This window comes from Trematomus bernacchii, unplaced genomic scaffold (assembly GCF_902827165.1).
Source record: "Trematomus bernacchii unplaced genomic scaffold, fTreBer1.1, whole genome shotgun sequence".
In the NCBI taxonomy this organism is placed as follows: domain Eukaryota; kingdom Metazoa; phylum Chordata; class Actinopteri; order Perciformes; family Nototheniidae; genus Trematomus; species Trematomus bernacchii.
Window position 1 is genome coordinate 1 of NW_022987323.1, and position 20,000 is coordinate 20,000.

General features: G+C 42.8%; 2 protein-coding genes across 2 annotated transcripts in view; both read left to right on the forward strand.

The window, feature by feature from the left end:
• The first annotated feature begins 5,635 nt into the window (after positions 1 to 5,635).
• On the forward strand, positions 5,636 to 7,118 carry LOC117479762 (C-C chemokine receptor type 6-like). Its single transcript, XM_034126842.1, has one exon. The coding sequence runs from the start codon at positions 5,761 to 5,763 to the stop codon at positions 6,937 to 6,939; it is 1,179 nt and encodes a 392-aa protein (XP_033982733.1). The 5' UTR covers positions 5,636 to 5,760; the 3' UTR covers positions 6,940 to 7,118.
• A 2,334-nt stretch (positions 7,119 to 9,452) lies between these two features.
• LOC117479769 (NACHT, LRR and PYD domains-containing protein 3-like) overlaps positions 9,453 to 20,000 on the forward strand; it is a 13,067-nt gene continuing 2,519 nt past the window's right edge. The window contains exons 1-7 of the mRNA XM_034126854.1: positions 9,453 to 9,556; positions 13,992 to 14,088; positions 14,175 to 14,304; positions 14,367 to 14,385; positions 15,002 to 15,281; positions 18,073 to 19,837; positions 19,924 to 20,000. The exon at positions 19,924 to 20,000 is cut by the window's right edge and continues 97 nt beyond it. Coding sequence (XP_033982745.1) covers positions 9,485 to 9,556; positions 13,992 to 14,088; positions 14,175 to 14,304; positions 14,367 to 14,385; positions 15,002 to 15,281; positions 18,073 to 19,837; positions 19,924 to 20,000 — 2,440 coding nt within the window. The 5' untranslated portion in view covers positions 9,453 to 9,484. The remainder of the gene's footprint in view (positions 9,557 to 13,991; positions 14,089 to 14,174; positions 14,305 to 14,366; positions 14,386 to 15,001; positions 15,282 to 18,072; positions 19,838 to 19,923) is intronic.

Here is a 20,000-nt window from a genome sequence, read left to right on the forward strand (position 1 = left end):
CTCACTGACCCAGGGAACCTGGGTCTCACACACACACATATCCTCTCCTCTACACCAGATATTGTTTTTAAGGTCGTTAAAGACATTTTGTTATGTGCACACACGTTAAAATGTCGGAGAGGGGATAATTTATGTGAAAAAACCCCCATGGGAAGGGAATGTTGTTTAGATTGGACGAAGATAAGGGTTGACTTTTGACCTGGTGAAACGTTGGAATTTCAAGTTCCGGTCAGAACTATAGAACCCGACCAGATGTGAATCCAGCCAGTAAGAACACTTGGGGGAGGTGTGCAGCTCCTCCTCACGGACTCTCTCATTCGCTGTCGAATGAAAGGGGAAGGGAAAAACTCAACACATCTCCGCCCCAAAATATTGATATGTATACTGTTGTTTTTGAGTGTAAAATGCTTCTGGTTGGGTGAAAGCTGGTGCTTGAAGACGGTAAACCGCATCACAAACCTGGAGTCCCATACTTCTCGTTTTCTGAAAGCTGGTCTGTCTACCTGTAAAACCGCATCACCAACCTGAAGACCAGAGTACTCTGTTATAACTTGTATATGTGTTTGGTTTCCTACCAGTACACTTAGATAATTTGTGATAACTTTTGATTCCGGTGTTTTCAATTCCTTTCTTTATTTAATAGAGATTTCAGCCTCATCAAACGAACGGCGCGTAGCAGATAGGTATTCTGCTCCAACAAGTGGTGACCCCGACGTGATGAGCGCTTATCTCTAAGAAAGGGACACCGATAGCCAGGGGACGGAATCCAGTCCAGGGGGAGGACACAGAGATACTGGTGACAACTAAGACCATGGCAATATACAAAAGGTGAGCAGACACCTGTTTTGACTATCAAAAATCTGTGATTGATTATACTAAAGAATTTAGAGTTGTCAGCAGCGTTCTCAGTGTTCTTAGTCACGGTGGGAAATACAATACATATTCTAGTTGAATTAGATTAATAGTGCTTAGAGTCGGGTAGTTCAGTCCTGTACCTAAGGCACAAAAGTGCTTGTAAGAGGCGGGTAGTTCAGTCCCGTCCTACAACTCACTAGAAACGAACGCTGCAAAGCTGTAAAAGATGTATGGGGTAAATTCCCCGTAAGTCAAAATAACATTGATTAATACGGTTGGCTTGCAGTGCTTCTATTAAAGGCTGTGGAGGTGTAAAAAACAGATGGGTTAAATTCCCCGCAGATCATGATAAGATTGATTAATGCGGTTACCTTTCGTGGTGCTTTAAATGTATAAAATGGCTGTAATTGTTATATGGTGGGTGATAGAGGAGGAGAGAGACGCGACCTCCAACTAATTATTTGGAACGACCGAATCTCATCAAAACTCTTGCTGTGGGGTTAATCAGGCTCATTAAACGTGACGATAAAGAGATTTTGTTGACTGAGTTTAAACTCCTTGCCTGAAGCCGCAATCACCGAGTGGAGATTGTAGAAGCTTGCTTCTGGAAGTCACGCTATCTGTTGAAATATACATCGCACAATAAAAATTTGCCTGAATTTATATAAATATATGTAAAACTGCAAACATCATTTAAGAACACCACTCTGTACACAGTACATACTGTACACAGAGATAGGATTCAGATAGTACGGAATCATAGTCTGGAAGGCTGAATGTGACGATAAAGGATTTTTTGTGGTTTGAGATTAAACTCCTTGTAAGCGTCACATCTCTAAAAGAGGGGTGTCGAAGTGCGCTTAAAAACCGCAATTATCTGTTGTAATAAACATCGTACAAAAAGCCAAACAGACTGTATAAGGGAATAAGCTCTGTGTGATTTTTTAAGTCAAATCTGTGTAATAATTGAAATAAAAGCATAATTGACACCAGTGGAGACAGAGTTGTTGTACCAGTCAGTGGGGACAACTTCATTCGTGGTCAGCTGCTGCCCTCTGGTGGCGAACAGGGAGTGCTACAACATTCTGGAAAAATTACGTATTGGACATTTAGAATTAAACAATAATTGCCCAGTATATTAAATAAATACAAACGAACACGTATCAACATAAGTCAGATAATATAAACGAGGTCAATCATGGAAGAAGGCTGACATTTAATGCCTGATATATAAGTAATAATAATATAGTATATATATGATATTTGATAACTGATGTATAAGGCTCGATATTTCTGAAAAGAAGTACACCGTTAACGGCGTTCTATTTCAGAAAAAGGGGGGATAGGATATACATCAGACAATATGTATGTGAGATTATTACGTTTTTAAGAAGAATTTATCAATTTAAAATACTAGCTGTGATTATTTTTTGTTTTGTTTTGTTTGTTGCTTTTAAGAGAAATTGATACATTTAAAATAATCTAGCTTTGGTTATTTTTTGTTTGGTTTGTTTGTTCCTTTTTTGTTTTTATTTTTGTTTTAATTTTTTAATTTTTAGTTTATTGTTTTCTGCATAGTCTCTTGTCCACACTCCAGTCTAGTTGGTGCCGCCAATAAACACTAAAGAAGTAGAAGAGATGAGTTCAAAACCATATTTCCAGCAACTTAAGGGCTTGGTATGAGACTTCTCCTCACAGGTTGCTGACGCCAAAGAGGGACCCGAGAAACACGAAGCCAACACAGCAGAGTTCGTAAGGCTGAAAGTCATCAGGCCTAAGTGACTCAACCCCAGGTTTTCCGGTCCCTACCGAGTGACCCAAAAGGACCTCCCATGCCGTCCGCCTAGATGGAAAGGGAGACAACTGGTACCACTGGAGCCAGTGTGCAGTCGGGAAAAACACCTGCTATGACCCTAGACGACATCAGGACAGATTTGGCCCTCGTCGCGAGGACCCTAGACGACATCGGGAGGACATCTCTCCAGCAGTCGACCTGGAAGCCGCCATCAGCGGGCCGGGGAGGACAATCCGGACACATCTCGCAACTCAGAAGCCGCCGTCAGTGGGCTGGGGGGACGAAGACATCAGCAAACCAAGACGGCACAGAGAACTCCATTTCCCGCTGAAACAGGTTGATATGGCCGGTGTGGAACTTTGTCTGAACAATCCATTTTTTGGAGGAACTTTCAACTTTTTTTTTATATCCCATAATTTAAGGGATTTGTATTTTTTATTCTACAGAACTATGCGTTACCAAAAGAGGGAAACATTTTATAATGTCTTTTCTAATTTCTGTGGCTACTTTTTTTGCCATTGTGGTGACATGTGGTTGTTGTTGTGGACTGTTCCTAAAGGTTTAAAGTGCTCTATATCCCAGCTTCTGATGGGTTTATATAAATGTTGGGACAGACACAGTAAGGAAAATAATGTCAGTGGTAATGTTTCAAATGCTATATGTTGATCTCGTGAGGTGAGATCAAAAGAGGGATTGAAGTAAAAAGATATGATTATAAACTGTATTGAAGTAAACATGTATTATTTTGAACTGTTTTAAGTAATCACATATAGAGAAATGATATTCTCTCTTACAACTCACTGACCCAGGGAACCTGTCTCACACACACACATATCCTCTCCTCTACACCAGATATTGTTTTTAAGGTCGTTAAAGACATTTTGTTATGTGCACACACGTTAAAATGTCGGAGAGGGGATAATTTATGTGAAAAAACCCCCATAGGAAGGGAATGTTATTTAGATTGGGCGAAGATAAGGGTTGACTTTTGACCTGGTGAAACGTTGGAATTTCATGTTCCGGTCAGAACTATAGAACCCGACCAGATGTGAATCCAGCCAGTAAGAACACTTGGGGGAGGTGTGCAGCTCCTCCTCACGGACTCTCTCATTCGCTGTCGAATGAAAGGGGAAGGGAAAAACTCAACACATCCTGTAAGGGCGTTTTCCACGTGACTCTGACGTGTTTTTACTCTCTGAATTTCTGAGGGTGTGAAGGCGTCCTCAGATCAGATGCAGGCAGACTCAGGACAGAAGAGTAAGAGATGAGCAGAGTTTCCTCCTCACCTGAAGAGAGTCTGTGAGTAGACCTGAAGAGAGTCTGTGAGTAGACCTGAAGAGAGTCTGTGAGTAGACCTGAAGAGAGTCTGTGAGTAGACCTGAAGAGAGTCTGTGAGTAGACCTGAAGAGAGTCTGTGAGTAGACCTGAAGAGAGTCTGTGAGTAGACAGGCAGTGATATCATAAAATTGTTAATGAACGCATTCAAACACTTGGTAGTTTTTTTTTTACCAGCTGTTCTTTATTCACCTTGCAGGTGCAGCTATGTGGCTTTGATCCTGGATAAAGTGTTTAAGTCATGGATGTTAAAAGTTGAACGTCTTCATATTTGTCTAACATGATAGTTTACTATTCAATCATGAAGTATGACGCTGCGCTGTCAGTACGCTTGTCCATGTTTGTGAAACCCTGGTTGATTTACTGAGTTGATAACCAGCGTCGTAGGACCACTTAGCGAGATCTCGTCTGTTAGTGTTTGTTAAAATAACTCAAACATACCCAGGGTCTGTTTGAACATCTGTCTGAAATATTGTGTAGGGTTTCTCTCTGAGTGAAAGCAGAATGAGTTTAGAAAGATCTCCATGTACTGTTGTCAGTGTTTCAGGTAGAATGAGTTGCAGATTATTCTCTGAGTTCTCTTCATCAGAGCAAAATGCAGGGCGTGTCAGAACCCGCTCTAACAAGTCGTGACTGATTTTATGTCTAACTCTTAATAATCTGAATAAGGGAAGGGGTGTGAAGGGCCCATCTTCCAACACTGACCTGGTTTCACTGAAGAGCCTTGAAAATGTCAAAAAAAAAATTTAAGTTTTAGATTATACATCTGGGACTAGATTGCCCAAATTCGAAAAACATATATAACAGTACATGTTTTGATATATATGTTGGGCTATACAAAAAATTTGCATGAAAAGTAAATGGGAGATTATATCAAACTTCAAAAATATTCTTCCCCTAGATTTGAACCTCATTGTAATTTAGTTATGAGGGAACTTGTTTTTCCTATTTTCAATGATATATCAAAAACACATTTCTTATCAGTTCACAAAAGACCTCGTTTTAATTAAAGGGGACCTATCATGCAAAATGCACTTTTGTACGTCTTTTCTACATGAATATGTGTCCCCGGTGTTCCAGGGAACTCACCAAGTGTCAGAAAACACAACGCTCTCTATTTTCCTCCATACCCAAATCTCTAAAAAAGGGGCTGCAACGGATCTGATAAAAACTGATCCAGATTTGAACACTGTCCTGACGTCAGGACGGTGGCGCTACGGCTATTGGGCCAACTCCACCAATCAGGAGGAGACAGCCACGGCCATTGCCGTTCGAAAGCGCTGGAGACGCTGTAGTACATATGCCAGGCCTGTAGGTGGTGCTGTTCTCACAGAATCAACCCTTGCAAAAACAGAGCAAAAAAATGTCAAATTGAGTGAAATGAGGCATGGCTAAAATGCATGATCTGTTTGGTATTTTGAAAAAAAAAAAGTATAAATATGCCTTATATAGGTATGGTCCTACAATATATTATTCAAATATAGCATGATAGGTCCACTTTAAAGTCCGTAACTGCTTTCATGTAATTAACGTACATATTTTAAGCCAAACAATTATATATTTTTTAAACCTAACAAATACGTTTTGTTGAATGGTTACTGAGCGCAGTTCAGTTGTGTGGGATATTTTGTAGCTTAGAGATGTCCCGCCCCTTAGCCTATCGGTACAATGTGTAGGAGCGCTAGCCAATAGGAGCGTGAGTGTTCACATGCACTAACTCCTGTAGAACACAGAGTGACTCTTTAAAGAAAGTCAGAAACACAAACATGTAGTAAATGGTTCTCAGTGGGATGTCTTCTTCTGTCTCTCCACAGCAGCAGAAGATGGATTACTCTCTGGAGGACATGTCCAACCAATCGTATCTGGACTACAACTACACAGACTACAACCTGGTCTCTCCGTGTGCTCCGCAGAACAACCACAGTGTGCAGCTGGTCGTCGGGCCGTACGTTCACTCCATCATCTGCATCCTGGGCCTGGTGGGCAACAGCCTGGTGATCCTCACCTACGCCCTCTACAAGAGGACCAAGTCCATGACGGACGTGTACCTGCTGAACGTGGCGGTGGCCGACCTGCTGTTCGTGGCCTCGCTGCCGCTCATCGTCTACAACGAGCTGACGGCGTGGTCCATGGGTCCGGTGGTGTGCAAGCTGCTGCGCGGCTCCTACAGCGTGAACCTGTACAGCGGCACGCTGCTGCTCGCCTGCATCAGCAGCGACTGCTACGTGGCCATCGTGCAGGCGCGCCGCAGCTTCAGACTGCGCTCGCTGGCCTACAGTCGCCTCATCTGCGCCGCCGTGTGGGCGCTCGCAGTACTGCTGTCCGTGCCCTCCTTCTACTTCTACAGCCGGTACCAGCCGACCCACAGCAGGGACTCCTTCATGGACGAGGAGGATGGGAACAGCACCGACGGCACGGAGTACGTCTGCGAGCTCAGGTTCATGGACTCCACCGAGGCTTTGACCTCCAAGGTGGCGCTGCCCAGCATGCAGCTGGCCGTGGGCTTCTCCCTGCCGCTGCTCATCATGGTCTTCTGCTACAGCGCCATTGTTGGCACGCTGCTGAAGGCAAGGAACTTCCAGCGACACAAGGCAGTGCGCGTGGTGCTGGCCGTGGTGGCGGTGTTCGTGGTCTGCCACCTGCCCTACAACCTCACGCTGCTGTACGACACCGCCAGCATGTTCAATATGCAGAGCTGCGAGGACGTGGACTTCCTGAAGACAGCCAAGACGGTGACGCAGACCCTGGCCTACCTGCACTGCTGCCTGAACCCCGTGCTGTACGCCTTCGTCGGGGTGAAATTCAGGAACCACTTCCGGAGGATTGTGCAGGACCTGTGGTGCCTGGGGAAGAGGTACATCCGGCCCCAGCGCTTCTCCAGGGTCACCTCCGAGATCTACGTGTCCACCCGCCGCTCCGTGTCCAGTGAGAACGGCTCGTCCTTCACGATGTGAGGACGCCGGGAACATCTCCGGAGGTCCACTCTGAAAATCCTCCGGTTCCCTAGAGGTTCTTCATTAGGTTCCCCATTGGCACTATCATGAGCACTGGCTCCGTCACGAGACGAACCCGAGGGCTTTAACGCGAGACACAAACACCTGCTGCATCTTTAATCTTTCCTGACGTCTTCAAGACTTCCTAAAGTGAAATCAACCTGAGAAGGAAACCCACCGCCGGGCGGCGAACACAAAGATTAAAGTTTCCTAAAAATCATCTGTTTACATAAAAAAATGTACCAGCTGTTTTTTCAAGCTGACCTCAGACTCTCTACTCAGCGTCCTGAATAAACAAGACGAATATTTTAACACCACAACTTTTCAGTGAATAAAATAAATACAGAAAATAATCTAAGATCTAGTTTATTATCACTTTATCCAGGTCAGGTTGAGCTATCTGTAAACTCAGAAACGAGTCACACATTTATTTAGTCGGAATTTTTTAATTTTCAGAATGTCAGAAAAAATACAGAATTTTTTATTTTCAATATAAATACAGAATTTTTTATTTTCAATAAAAAGTCAGAATTTTTAGGAAAAATGCAGTTTTTAGATTTTCTGAATTTTCTGAAAGAAGACATAATTTTAAAATTGTCAGAATATTCAGAAACATCTGGAAATGCGCTCAACAGAAGAGTCCCTGAACACACCACCGTCCACTTAAACTTCAAAAATCATTATTCTGTCTAACCTAATCTGATAAGTGTTGCTTTTGGTTGTAATTGGAAAGGAAAAGGAGCAAATGTGAAATAGATTAAATCACCTTAAATACCTATGTATTACTTGCATTCATCATTTATAGGGTGGATTCATGTAGTCTTTATATAAAATGCAGAAGGAAGACATTTATTTGATACGATTTACTTTTAACTTGTTCTCTCAACCTCAAAACAAAGCTGTATTCTGTCTGTTGTTTCATAAATTAAACTATCTTCAAGAAGTAAACCTGGGGCACGTGTTTTACATGTCTGATATCCAGTGGCGTTTTTATATGTACAAAAGTGGTGGGGCACAACAAACTTAGATGTCTATAAGCTTCTGCAGTGACGTGCAGTGAGGTTCATGGCTGCTGAGGCACTGGCACTGACTCTTCAGGTTTACAAATATTATATTTTGACCTAAACCAAAATATAATATTATTTTCAAAAGCTTTTTTTGTCTGATGCTTCGATTAATTTTAAACAAACAGTTCGACAAAAGGATACCCAAAAAATGTAATTTTATCATTTAAATATTGAATTGTTCTCTCTTAGTAAGATCCCATTTTCGATCAAATTGTGGTCTTACCTTGACTTGAAGATGAAGTCCATTTGCCTATATCCTTCTGGACAAAAATCTCTATAGCTTTTTTGTAAAAGTCCTCCTATCTTCTTGTAGTTTCAAAAGTCTATCATAAATATAATCGATAGATTTATAATTCAAAAATTATAAAAGTAGGGTAGGCATGTGGATATTATCCGGCTGAACAAAGCGTGCATTTATCTAACAGGTACGTTTCCCACAGATCTTATTTCAAGCTATTTTCTAAAATCCTATGGAGAAATCTCATTGCTTTTTTGTGGAGGGAAGCCATGCGCAGCTTACTTCCTGGTTTTAGGACGCGTCACTGCAGCTCTCTCGTCTCCTCTTCACACACCACACTTTTCGCGGCACACGTACTTACAGCCAATCAGCTCTGAATGATGTGATATGACGTATGGTGGGGATGGCAGTTCAGTGCCCCTATGGTCATTATTTTTTTGCCACACACATTAAATAGGAAAATACTCTGAGCATGCGCAGTGTAGTTTTTACAGTCACCGTTCACTTAGACAGTGAGAGGGAGGGGCATGATCAGGTTTTGTCCCACATGGCTCTAAACAGCTCAATAGGCACTCACTGTAGACACTAATTAGAAGAACACAGACTAAAACAGCAATGTACAGACGAATCAGATGATTAACCATGATCTTAAAATATATTTTATATTTTTTTTTATTTTTTTTTGCATCTTTTGTAATCATTATTAGTAATACTTTCTACTGACACTAGCTGGGGCTGTGCCCCACCTGCCCCTAATGACCAGTCGCCACTGCTGATATCCTTTTCTGGCCCTGGTGGATAATATTTCCCAGAGCTTCCTGGAGTGAAAGATGTATCCGGTGGGGAGTTGGGGGCCAGGATTCAGCCTCGCTTCAAGTGTTTGCTGTCTCCCTGGACCCGGAGCACCATCTCTAATCTCCTAGGTGTTCTGGGCTGTTTGCGCCTGTCAGCCGCCAGAGAAACAGCACCTTGCCGCTTTTTTATTTCCATTTTTGTAAAATCAAAGTCTCTGAGGATAAAACTGCAGACCTTTATGATCAGGATGATAATGTTTAATAAAGTGTGTTAATGTTTGACCTGAGGTGCTCCAGCTCGTTGGTTCCAGAGTTCAGAGGAGCTCATCATATTTCAGCTGGAGATGAACACACAGAGATAGACTGTATGTGAATCAACAGAGCTGTGGAGACCTGCTGGGAGTTACATGTTAGTTCTGTCTCTGCTTGGAGCTACTGATTCATTTCACCGTCACTCATCAGCAGATTCTCTTCAGAAGGTAAGAGCAGCTTTCATCATGTGTGTGTCAGCAGTTAGACTGAGAACAGTAGAGGTGCTGCTGTACTCATGTGTTGTGTTCACTGCATCGCTGGAACAAAACTCACAGGAAACAACAACAGTTTGGATGAAGCTGACACTCATCCTGTTGGTACGTCACACTGAGAGCAGAACATAGACACAGAGATGAGATCAATACTACAGAGCTAAAGGACATGTGGACTTCAGTTCAGAGAACTCAGGGTTAGACTAGTTCAGATGACTTTAGAATTAGACTAGTTCAGATGACTTTAGAGTTAGACTAGTTCAGATGACTTTAGGGTTAGACTAGTTCAGATGACATTAGGGTTAGACTAGTTCAGATGACTTTAGGGTTAGACTAGTTCAGATGACTTTAGAGTTAGACTAGTTCAGATGACTTTAGGGTTAGACTAGTTCAGATGACTTTAGGGTTAGACTAGTTCAGATGACTTTAAGGTTAGACTAGTTCAGATGACTTTAGGGTTAGACTAGTTCAGATGACTTTAGGGTTAGACTAGTTCAGATGACTTTAGGGTTAGACTAGTTCAGATGACTTTAGGGTTAGACTAGTTCAGATGACTTTAGAGTTAGACTAGTTCAGATGACTTTAGGGTTAGACTAGTTCAGAAGACTTTAGAGTTAGACTAGTTCAGATGACTTTAGGGTTAGACTAGTTCAGATGACTTTAGGGTTAGACTAGTTCAGATGACTTTAGGGTTAGACTAGTTCAGATGACTTTAGGATTAGACTAGTTCAGATGACTTTAGGGTTAGACTAGTTCAGATGACTTTAGGGTTATACTAGTTCAGAGAGCTCAGGGTTAGATTAGTTCAGATGACTTTAGGGTTAGACTAGTTCAGATGACTTTAGGGTTATACTAGTTCAGATAACTCAGGGTTAGATTAGTTCAGATGACTTTAAGGTTAGACTAGTTCAGATGACTTTAGGGTTAGACTAGTTCAGATAACTCAGGGTTAGACTAGTTCAGATGACTTTAAGGTTAGACTAGTTCAGATGACTTTAGGGTTAGACTAGTTCAGATGACTTTAGGGTTAGACTAGTTCAGATGACTTTAGGGTTAGACTAGTTCAGATGACTTTAAGGTTAGACTAGTTCAGATTACTTTAGGGTTAGACTAGTTCCGATGACTTTAGGGTTAGACTAGTTCAGATGACTTTAGGGTTAGACTAGTTCAGATGTCTTTATGGTTAGACTAGTTCAGATGACTTTAGGGTTAGACTAGTTCAGATGACTTTAGGGTTAGACTAGTTCAGATGACTTTAGAGTTAGACTAGTTGAGATGACTTTAGGGTTAGACTAGTTCAGATGACTTTAGGGTTAGACTAGTTCAGATGACTTTAGGGTTATACTAGTTCAGATGACTTTAGGGTTAGACTAGTTCAGATGACTTTAGGGTTAGACTAGTTCAGATGACCTTAGGGTTAGACTAGTTTAGATGACTTTAGGGTTAGGCTGCTGTTCTCGTTTTGTGTCTCCTTTATTTACATATGCATTAGAGGATCAGAGATAATAGAAACATCTGTATAGTAAATATCATCCTGTACATCACCACCGTGGAACAAACAGAGCACAGATAGATGAACTCTGCTAACAAACAGTTTCTCAGAAGTTGGGTTTATTGTTCTGTCTCTCTGCATCAGTCACAGCAGAAGATATTTCAGTTTTTTTCCGTCAAACCTTATCTTGTTTCCAGGAATTGTGTGTTGTTAGTTTTATTGTTAGAGGTTTTGTTGCAGTACCAAGGGTCAGCCCGTTCAGTCTCTTTGAAACCTGCTTACAGCTCACTTAGTGGGGGGGGGGGGGGGGGGTCAGAGTCTGAATCTGTCTACAGGCGGCCTGTTACTGATTAACAGCTGATAAAAACGACTTCAGTATCATAAAGTAAGACGTCTCAGAAATACATGTTTAACCTGTTTCACGCCTTCCCCCCGGTACCGGGCGGATAAACGCGTCATTTGCAGGAAACAACGTCTAAGGAATCTTAATATTGAATAAAACTATGAATGTGTTATATCCATGTAACGGGAAGAAACTCAGCTAACTGATCTTTTTAATTTTTTTTTTCAAAAAAAACCCACAATGCTAGCACTCAGCCTCTGAATTAGCCTCGATCGAAAAAACGGGACCGACAAAGACACATAAACTCACTCAGAACTCCCTTATTACTTATCCTAGATGCACAACCAAACACTATTTTTTGGTGTCCTGGAGACACTGAATCTAACGGTGCCCACCTCAACACTCAGTGATAAACATTCGCGACGCTATCAACGAAAGCGTACATCATCACATGTGGAGCCAAGAAGCTAAACATATAAATATGGCTTACCTTGGTCAAAAGTGGTCTTCAATGGCATTAAAACGATAAAAAAACGATGCTGCAGTTAATCCATAGGTTCATCCTATGTGTCTGTGCCTTCTTTGAAATTATTTCTGATAATCCATAAGCAATACAACTGCGTTTTAGTTTCCAAACTCCAGAAGGAGACATTCCTCCAGTTTAGTTTCGCTTTCCACACGTGAAGCGGCAACATTTTTTCTTTACAATGTGTGTCTATGTAGGTATCCTCCTTCGATTCTATTGGCTCTAACGGTCACAAGGGTATGTCAACCAACCAGATCGAGCAAGGGGGGCCAGAGATAGGTCAAATCCACCCAAATGACCCCAGATGGCCCAGTTTTTGGCTAAATCTCTCTAAAAAGGTCAAATTTCACTTGTTTTGCATCAATCTTGATACAGGGTACTTATTATATGTTGTACTTTGGATTCCTAAAGCTTTTAGTCTACTAACCCATCATCCAAGGGTAGTTTTCACTATCTGTAAAAAATAATTTTTGGACGGACACTATAATTTACAGTTTTTTACTATGTAAAATCTGAATTTTCTTTAAAATAAAAAACATTTATATTGATTCTGACACTTCTACATCCAACTCACAGGTTTATCATTACTTTGAGAAAAGATTATTAATTTAACCCTTTTAGAAGGGAAGATATGGTCATTTGTTCTGGGAATGTCATTTTCGAGCCTGAGACCTGAAAAACAGGCTCAGAGTGGAACAGGTTAATATATGATATTCTGTGAGAGTAGGAGAGTCAATAAGCATCAGTGTATCAGGAGACCATGTTACCTGTGGAAGGTATTTGGGTGATGTCACACACTGGCCAACAGCACACCTGTTGAATCTGATCTGAATGACTGTAATAGGAACCATCCCTGTGACCCTGATACCGTTAGGCTCCATATGAAGAAATGGAACATAAACGGATGTTTGTGACCTAAGAAAGGATATAAAAGATCAGAAACACAGTGAGAGGGATGCAGTGTTGACCTGTATGTGCATCAGATCAGATCAATCCTGCGTTTGGCTGCACCTGAATCCCCCGGTCCTCCTTCTCCTGGGTCTGAGACGCATCAAAGAGACCCAGGCTGAGAGCTGCAGAAACTCTGATTAACAACCTCCATCATATTAATGATAATAAACATTTACAGATACATTTAGAAACTTCAACATAAATGGTTTTAATCAGACAGTAAATCCTGTTTCTGGAGTATCTCAGCATGTCTGCATGTTGTGTTTTCAGAGTTACTTTACACTCATCCTCTCAGATATTATTCTTGCACAATCTGATGAATATATAAAGTTAATAATGTGCAAGGCTCTAAAATCATCCAAACCTCTGTACCATCATCTTATTACACAGCCCTGATTAAAGGGTAGAGTCAGATGAAGGCTAACAAGATAACATGAAATATGATTTGACTATAGCAACTATAAAAGAATAAAGTCATACATATAAAAGATAAACATGATGCATAGATGTTATTCAAGAACCAAAGTCCAAGCTTTATTGTCATGTGTAATAAAAAGCAATACATTGCTTATGCTCAGTGGCGCCATCTCTGTCATTAAATCTATCAACGTTTGTTTATATAGCCAAATATCACACATTTACTGTATGTCTCAGGGGCTTTACAGTTTGTACAGAATATGAAGAAGACCCCCTCTGTCCTTGGACCCTCACATCGGACAACGAAACAGTTCCAAAGAAACCCCACAGTTAACGGGGGAACACTTTATAAACCTTGGGGAGAGCAACAGAGGCGGATTCCTCTCCTAGGTGTTAGTAAAGTGAGGTGAGGTGCCATCTAGCACCATCTAGTGGACAGCTGGTAGAACTCCATCCTCTGGTGTGTGATTTCTCTCTCTCTGACTGGGTTTCTGACCTTGGTATAACCGGTATCACTGGTATCACATGACTCTGATGTTCATTCTGGGCTGATCACATCCTGTTGAGGCTCCAACAAGGTTCCTGACTATCTGAGAGGAGGGGCTACCTGTGATGTAAAGCTTGTGGTAATGAATGAGCATGTTGTTGTGTTTGTGTGAAGGTGGGGGCTCTGCTATGGATCAGAGTGAGGACAGAGAGGAGGAAGCCCCCCCCTCTAAAAGCTCTGGGGAACATGACAGCCAGACCAAAGCTCAGAGGTGAGATCTCCACCTGTCCATGACTCTTCTCCATGTCACAGCTCAGCATTCATTACTCACTCAAAGCTCTGTGTGTTGTGTTCCAGCCCAGAGCAAACACCACATCCTGCTGGACCTGGACCTGGACCTGGACCTGAACCTGGACCTGGACCTGGACCTGGACCTGGACCCAGCTCTGTGTCCAGTAACCAGCTTACTGCCAGAGACCAGAACCAGGTGTGTGGTCGCAGGCTGAGTCACTCTCTTATTTCTCTCATGGTACTTATTTGTACCAGTAGGTCAACTTGGTTTGCAGAAGTAAGAAAAGGTATCCATTGTGACACATGCTTCATACAATATAGACAACAGACACATCTTTAAAAAGTCCCTCGGGCTCCAGAACATCCACAAAGCTGTTTTTAAACCTCTTGGTTCTACACCTTTAGGAAGATTAACCTCCGGCCCGAAGGAAGAAGCTGAAGCTCAGGTTGCAGGGGGTGGGAGTCTTCATTGAACATGGAGTTAGACAGCCTCTGTAACTGTCTGATGAGTAGGGGCTCCAGGTTTAGCTGAGACTCACCAATCAGTCTGCTAGACCACTTTATGATCTGACTGAGACAGTTTCTGCTCTTTAAAGACAGGTTACCAAACCAAGACATTAAAGGAAAAGACAGAACTGACTGTGCTGACTGTCTTCAAGTTTAGGATTGACTTCCTGAATGTCTTTCGTGAAGTCTAAGGTATTAAAACAAGTTTAGAAACGATTAGGGCATTTGCTAACTCGACATCTGAATTGAAGTCATCCAAAGTCACATGGCAGCTGTTCTTTGGATCCTCAAGGCCTGTTGTGTTTTTCAAAAGTACAAAAATACAATACAACAATATATAGTTCTGTAAGATAAAGATGTTCTTTCTCTGTATCTTTGCTCTGCAGGGAGAAAATATGGAGACACCTAGAGAAGTCCTATTAAGAACTTTAAAAGATTTGGGGGAAAATGACTTTAAAGACTTGAAGTGGTACCTGGAGGGGAAGGTCCTAGGATTCCCAGGAATCCCAAAGAGTGAACTAGAGAAAGCAGACCGAGGGGACACAGTGGATCTGATGCTTCGGGACTACGACATAAACACCATTAAAGTGACCAGAGAAGTTTTGAAGAAGATCCCGAGGAATGATCTAGAAAAGGAATTATCAAAATTCCCATCAGACCCTGAAGGTAGGTCTTTAAAAAAGAGTGTACCAAAATATAACTATATATATACATTTATTTTATTTTATTTTTCACAGCCATGCATCATGTTTTTAGACTCCTGATATACCCCTCAGAGAACCATCACCTCCACATGGTGTCGGGGGTTGAGGTACCCCTGAAAGCAGAGAGGTCAGGGTCACTAGTTTTTCATGGGACCCAAGGTCGTTTTACAAAGAAAAACAGCAGTCAAAACAAACAAAGGAGGAGAAGATGCTTTATTTCCTCCCAAAGGGGAAATTCAGCTCAGTTGTTCACTCGGTTGTGGTAACACACAGTACAATACACACACATGCACAGGACAGGCGAGAGAGGTCTGAACAAAACAGGCGGCCAGTCTGTCCACCACCAGGGAGCAGTTGGGGGTTCTGTGCCCTGCTCGAGGGCAGGAGGTGAACTGGCACCTCTCCAGGAACCAGTCTACACTCCGTGTTATTGTCGGTTCCCAAGACAAATTCCTACAGACTGCGGCACTAAAACACTCCGCTGCATTGGCTGGGAATCGGACCTAGGGGTCCAGGCAAGATTTCTACTGAACCACCAATGCTATATTAACGAGTTTCTCCTGGAGTCCTTGAGTGCTACGTTTTCCCAGGAAACTGACAATTCTGTTTGGAATGAGGTTTGTCCTGCCGAACTGTCAGATATCTCAGGAGGGGGAGTCATGGATAAACCCCGGCTGTTTTCCACAGTGTAGGTTAGCTGCTGACTCAGTCTCAGGATGTTGAATGGGACTGATGCACACTGAGTTCAGGAGGCAGAGCTGAGGGCTTGGAGAACAGCTGTTGTTGCTCAGGTGGTCAGAAGGGGCCACAGGGACACACTGTGGAGGTTTGTCCTGACATAAGATTGGACAGTTGTGATTTACATTCCTGTCCAATGTTGCATGGAGGCAGACCATTGTCCATGATTTAAAGGGGACTGTAGGGTAAGCTCTAAACATCAGGGGCCTCATTTATAATGCCTTGCGTAGGATTGACGTAGGAAGGTTGCTTACGTAGTACAAAGCACAAAAATAGGTACATACATTTTCCGCCATTTTCCGATTCACAAAACATTGCGTACCGGCGTAGGAAGTGCGTACGGCACTCCCTACGCCTGTTTCCCTTTATAAATCACAATCGACTCGTAACGCCCATATTTGCCTATACATAGTCAAAGAAACGCCCGGTATTAATATTCATTCTGACTGACTGCATGAAGAAGATCGCAGGGAATGAGGACAGAACATCTAAAAAAGACATCTCACACCGTGTCAGGTTTAGGTTATTTTGGGGAGGTGGAGATAAATCATATTGTTTGGTGGATGCAGTTTGAACCAGAGTAGCAGCATGGACGTCGGATCGTCACCAACATAAATAAATAAGTGGTCCGAAAAAAGTTAATGACAAAAAAAATACACATAACCTTCCTCAGGCAGTGTGTTTGTCCCGGGGACAGGAGACCCCCCCCTTGATGAGAAACTGTAAGAAATTATGGGGGAATCCCTCCGGAGTGTAGTCATGACGACTGGATCTGAATTATTGTGTTGTATTTGGTGGTTTGTGTTCCAGCTGTCGATCAGCAACTATATATCCATAATCCACCAGTTAAAGGAAATACAATGTGTTGTGTTATATTAGCTGTTTACCACATATGGTGTTCTTAGTTTCCATACCTCCTGGGTTTTACGAGCCACTTATCAAGTCTTGGCAAACGGCATAAAACACGATTAAACGTGATAGTATATAAAACCATGCTCGTATCTACAACCTATAGAAATGCAAAACGGCGTCAGTTTAGACGTCATTCTGTCCTCCTGCTTACCGCATCATTTATGAGAAAACATTTCATAACATTAACACAACATATTCGAGGTGGTTTTAAATAGCATATCCGTATTTATTTATTTCTCCAAGTTATGTGTGTGTGTGCACTGAGGAGTCTCAAACAGGCGTTTGTTTAATCATTTTAAGATTGGCTTTAATCAATGTTTGAAAATGAATTCTTCATATTTGATAAATGAGAGGTAACATTTTATTGATGGTCTTATTTCCACATATTTCTCTCCATTCTTCCTTCTGCCAACGGTGTCGCAGTTTCTCGTCTCTCCCGTTTGTGTGCTTAGTGCGTACGCATGGGTTAAAGTTTGCGTGGAGGACCGCACATTTTCCCGTCAAGTTAGTATTTTATAAATCGCAAACATTGCGTAGAAACTGGCGTACGCCATTTTTTGAGCGTATATCCCTTTATAAATGAGGCCCCAGAGGAGCACATTGCTCAGCCTCACTGGGATTGCTCACTGCACCTACTCATTACTAATGGCCCAGCCCCCTACAGGTGGAAGGAGGTATCATTTGCCGTCCAACATGACTTGGGGAGAAAGGGACGGGTTATTACTGTGACCCCCCAGGGTGTGTTGTAGATGGTAGGCTACTGCAGGAGTATACTGCGACTCACTAAGAGCCATCCACTTCCTGTATAACTGGAGAGGGAGCTGTGTCCACACCCTCAGTGGGTGTTGGGATCTGCTGGTATCGTGCCTCATCTCCCAGCAGCAGGAATAAGAGTCAGTCAGGTTTAGGGCCATGGTTCTCTGTGGGAAAACTGATGGTTTTCTCTGGGGTGAACTTATACTGGACAATGTACAGATAATTATGCAACAATATCCAGTGACTTGATATTAGGAAAACAACCTGCTATTTTGTCAGAAATGGGTCCAATTAGAAGGAAATATGTTGATGTGTCTTTCATGTAAATGTCTTTCTTATTCATTCAGATATTCTCACAAAGTGCCAAGGTGAACTCAAATCTAACCTGAAGAAAACATATGAAAATATCCAATTAATGGAAAAATCCGAACCCCTAAATGAAATCTACACGGAGATCTACATCACCAGGGGAGACACCGGAGAGGTCAACAGGGAACATGAGAACAGACAGATCGAACAAGCATCCAGTAAACCAGACAGATCAGAAACACCCATCAGACAAGAAGACCTCTTTAAAGGCTCAACTGAAAGTGGTAAACCAATCAGAGCAGTGATGACAAAGGGAGTGGCTGGCATTGGGAAAACAGTCTTAACACAGAAGTTCACTCTGGACTGGGCTGAAGGCAAAGCCAACCAGGACATCCAGTTCATATTTCCATTCACCTTCAGAGAGCTGAATGTGGTGAGAGAGAACAAGTACAGCTTGGTGGAACTTGTTCATCACTTCTTCTCTGAAACCAGAGAAGCAGGAATCTGCAGGTTTGATAAGTTCAAGGTTGTGTTCATCTTTGACGGTCTGGATGAGTGTCGACTTCCTCTGGACTTCCAGAACATTGACATCCTGACTGATATCAGAAAGTCCACCTCAGTGGATCGGCTGCTGACAAACCTCATCAGGGGGAAGCTGGTTCCCTCTGCTCGCCTCTGGATAACCACACGACCTGCAGCAGCCAATCAGATCCCTCCTGAGTGTGTGGACATGGTGACAGAGGTCCGAGGGTTCACTGACCCACAGAAGGAGGACTACTTCAGGAAGAGGTTCAGAGATCAGGAGCAGGCCGGCACCATCATCTCCCACATCAAGACCTCACGAAGCCTCCACATCATGTGCCACATCCCAGTCTTCTGCTGGATCTCAGCTTCAGTTCTGGAGGACATGTTGAAAACTGAGGGAGGAGAGCTGCCCAAGACCCTGACTGAGATGTACGTCCACTTCCTGGTGATTCAATCCAAAGTGAACGTCAAGTATGATGAAGGGGCCGAGACAGATCAACACTGGAGTCCAGAGACCAGGATGATGATGATGGAGTCTCTGGGAAAACTGGCTTTTGAGCAGCTGCAGAAAGGCAAACTGATCTTCTATAAGTCCGACCTGAGAGAGTGTGGCATCGATATCAGAGCAGCCTCAGTGTACTCAGGAGTGTTCACACAGGTCTTTAGAGAGGTGAGAGGAACGTACAAGGACACAGTGTTCTGCTTCATCCATCTGAGCGTTCAGGAGTTTCTGGCTGCTCTTCATGTCCATCTGACCTTCATCAACTCCAGAGACAACCTGATGGCCCCCTGGTGGTCTAAAGTCTTCAGACGAAAACCTAAACATCTCTACCAGAATGCTGTGCACAAGGCCTTACAGAGTCCAAACGGACACCTGGACTTGTTCCTCCGCTTCCTCCTGGGTCTTTCACTGGAGACAAATCAGACCTTATTACATGACCTGCTGACACAGACAGGAAGAAGCTCACAGACCAACCAGGAAACAGTTGAATACATCAAGAAAAAGATAAGAAAAAACCCGTCTCCGGAGAAAAGCATCAACCTGTTCCACTGTCTGAATGAACTGAATGATGGTTCTCTAGTGGAGGAGATCCAACAGTACCTGAGATCAGGCAGTCTCTCCACAGAGGATCTGTCTCCTGCTCAGTGGTCGGCTCTGGTCTTCATCTTACTGTCATCAAAAGAAGATCTGGACGTGTTTGACCTGAAGAAATACTGTGCTTCAGAGGAGGCTCTTCTGAGGCTGCTGCCAGTGGTCAAAGCCTCCAGGAAAGCTCTGTAAGTGGAAATAAAACTACATTAACTAGGAACAGTTTGAGACATGAGAATAAAACTCTTTGTGTTCACTGCTGATCTTTCCCCAGGCTGAGTGGCTGCAACCTGTCAGAGAGAAGCTGTGCAGCTCTGTCCTCAGTCCTCAGCTCCCAGTCCTCTAGTCTGA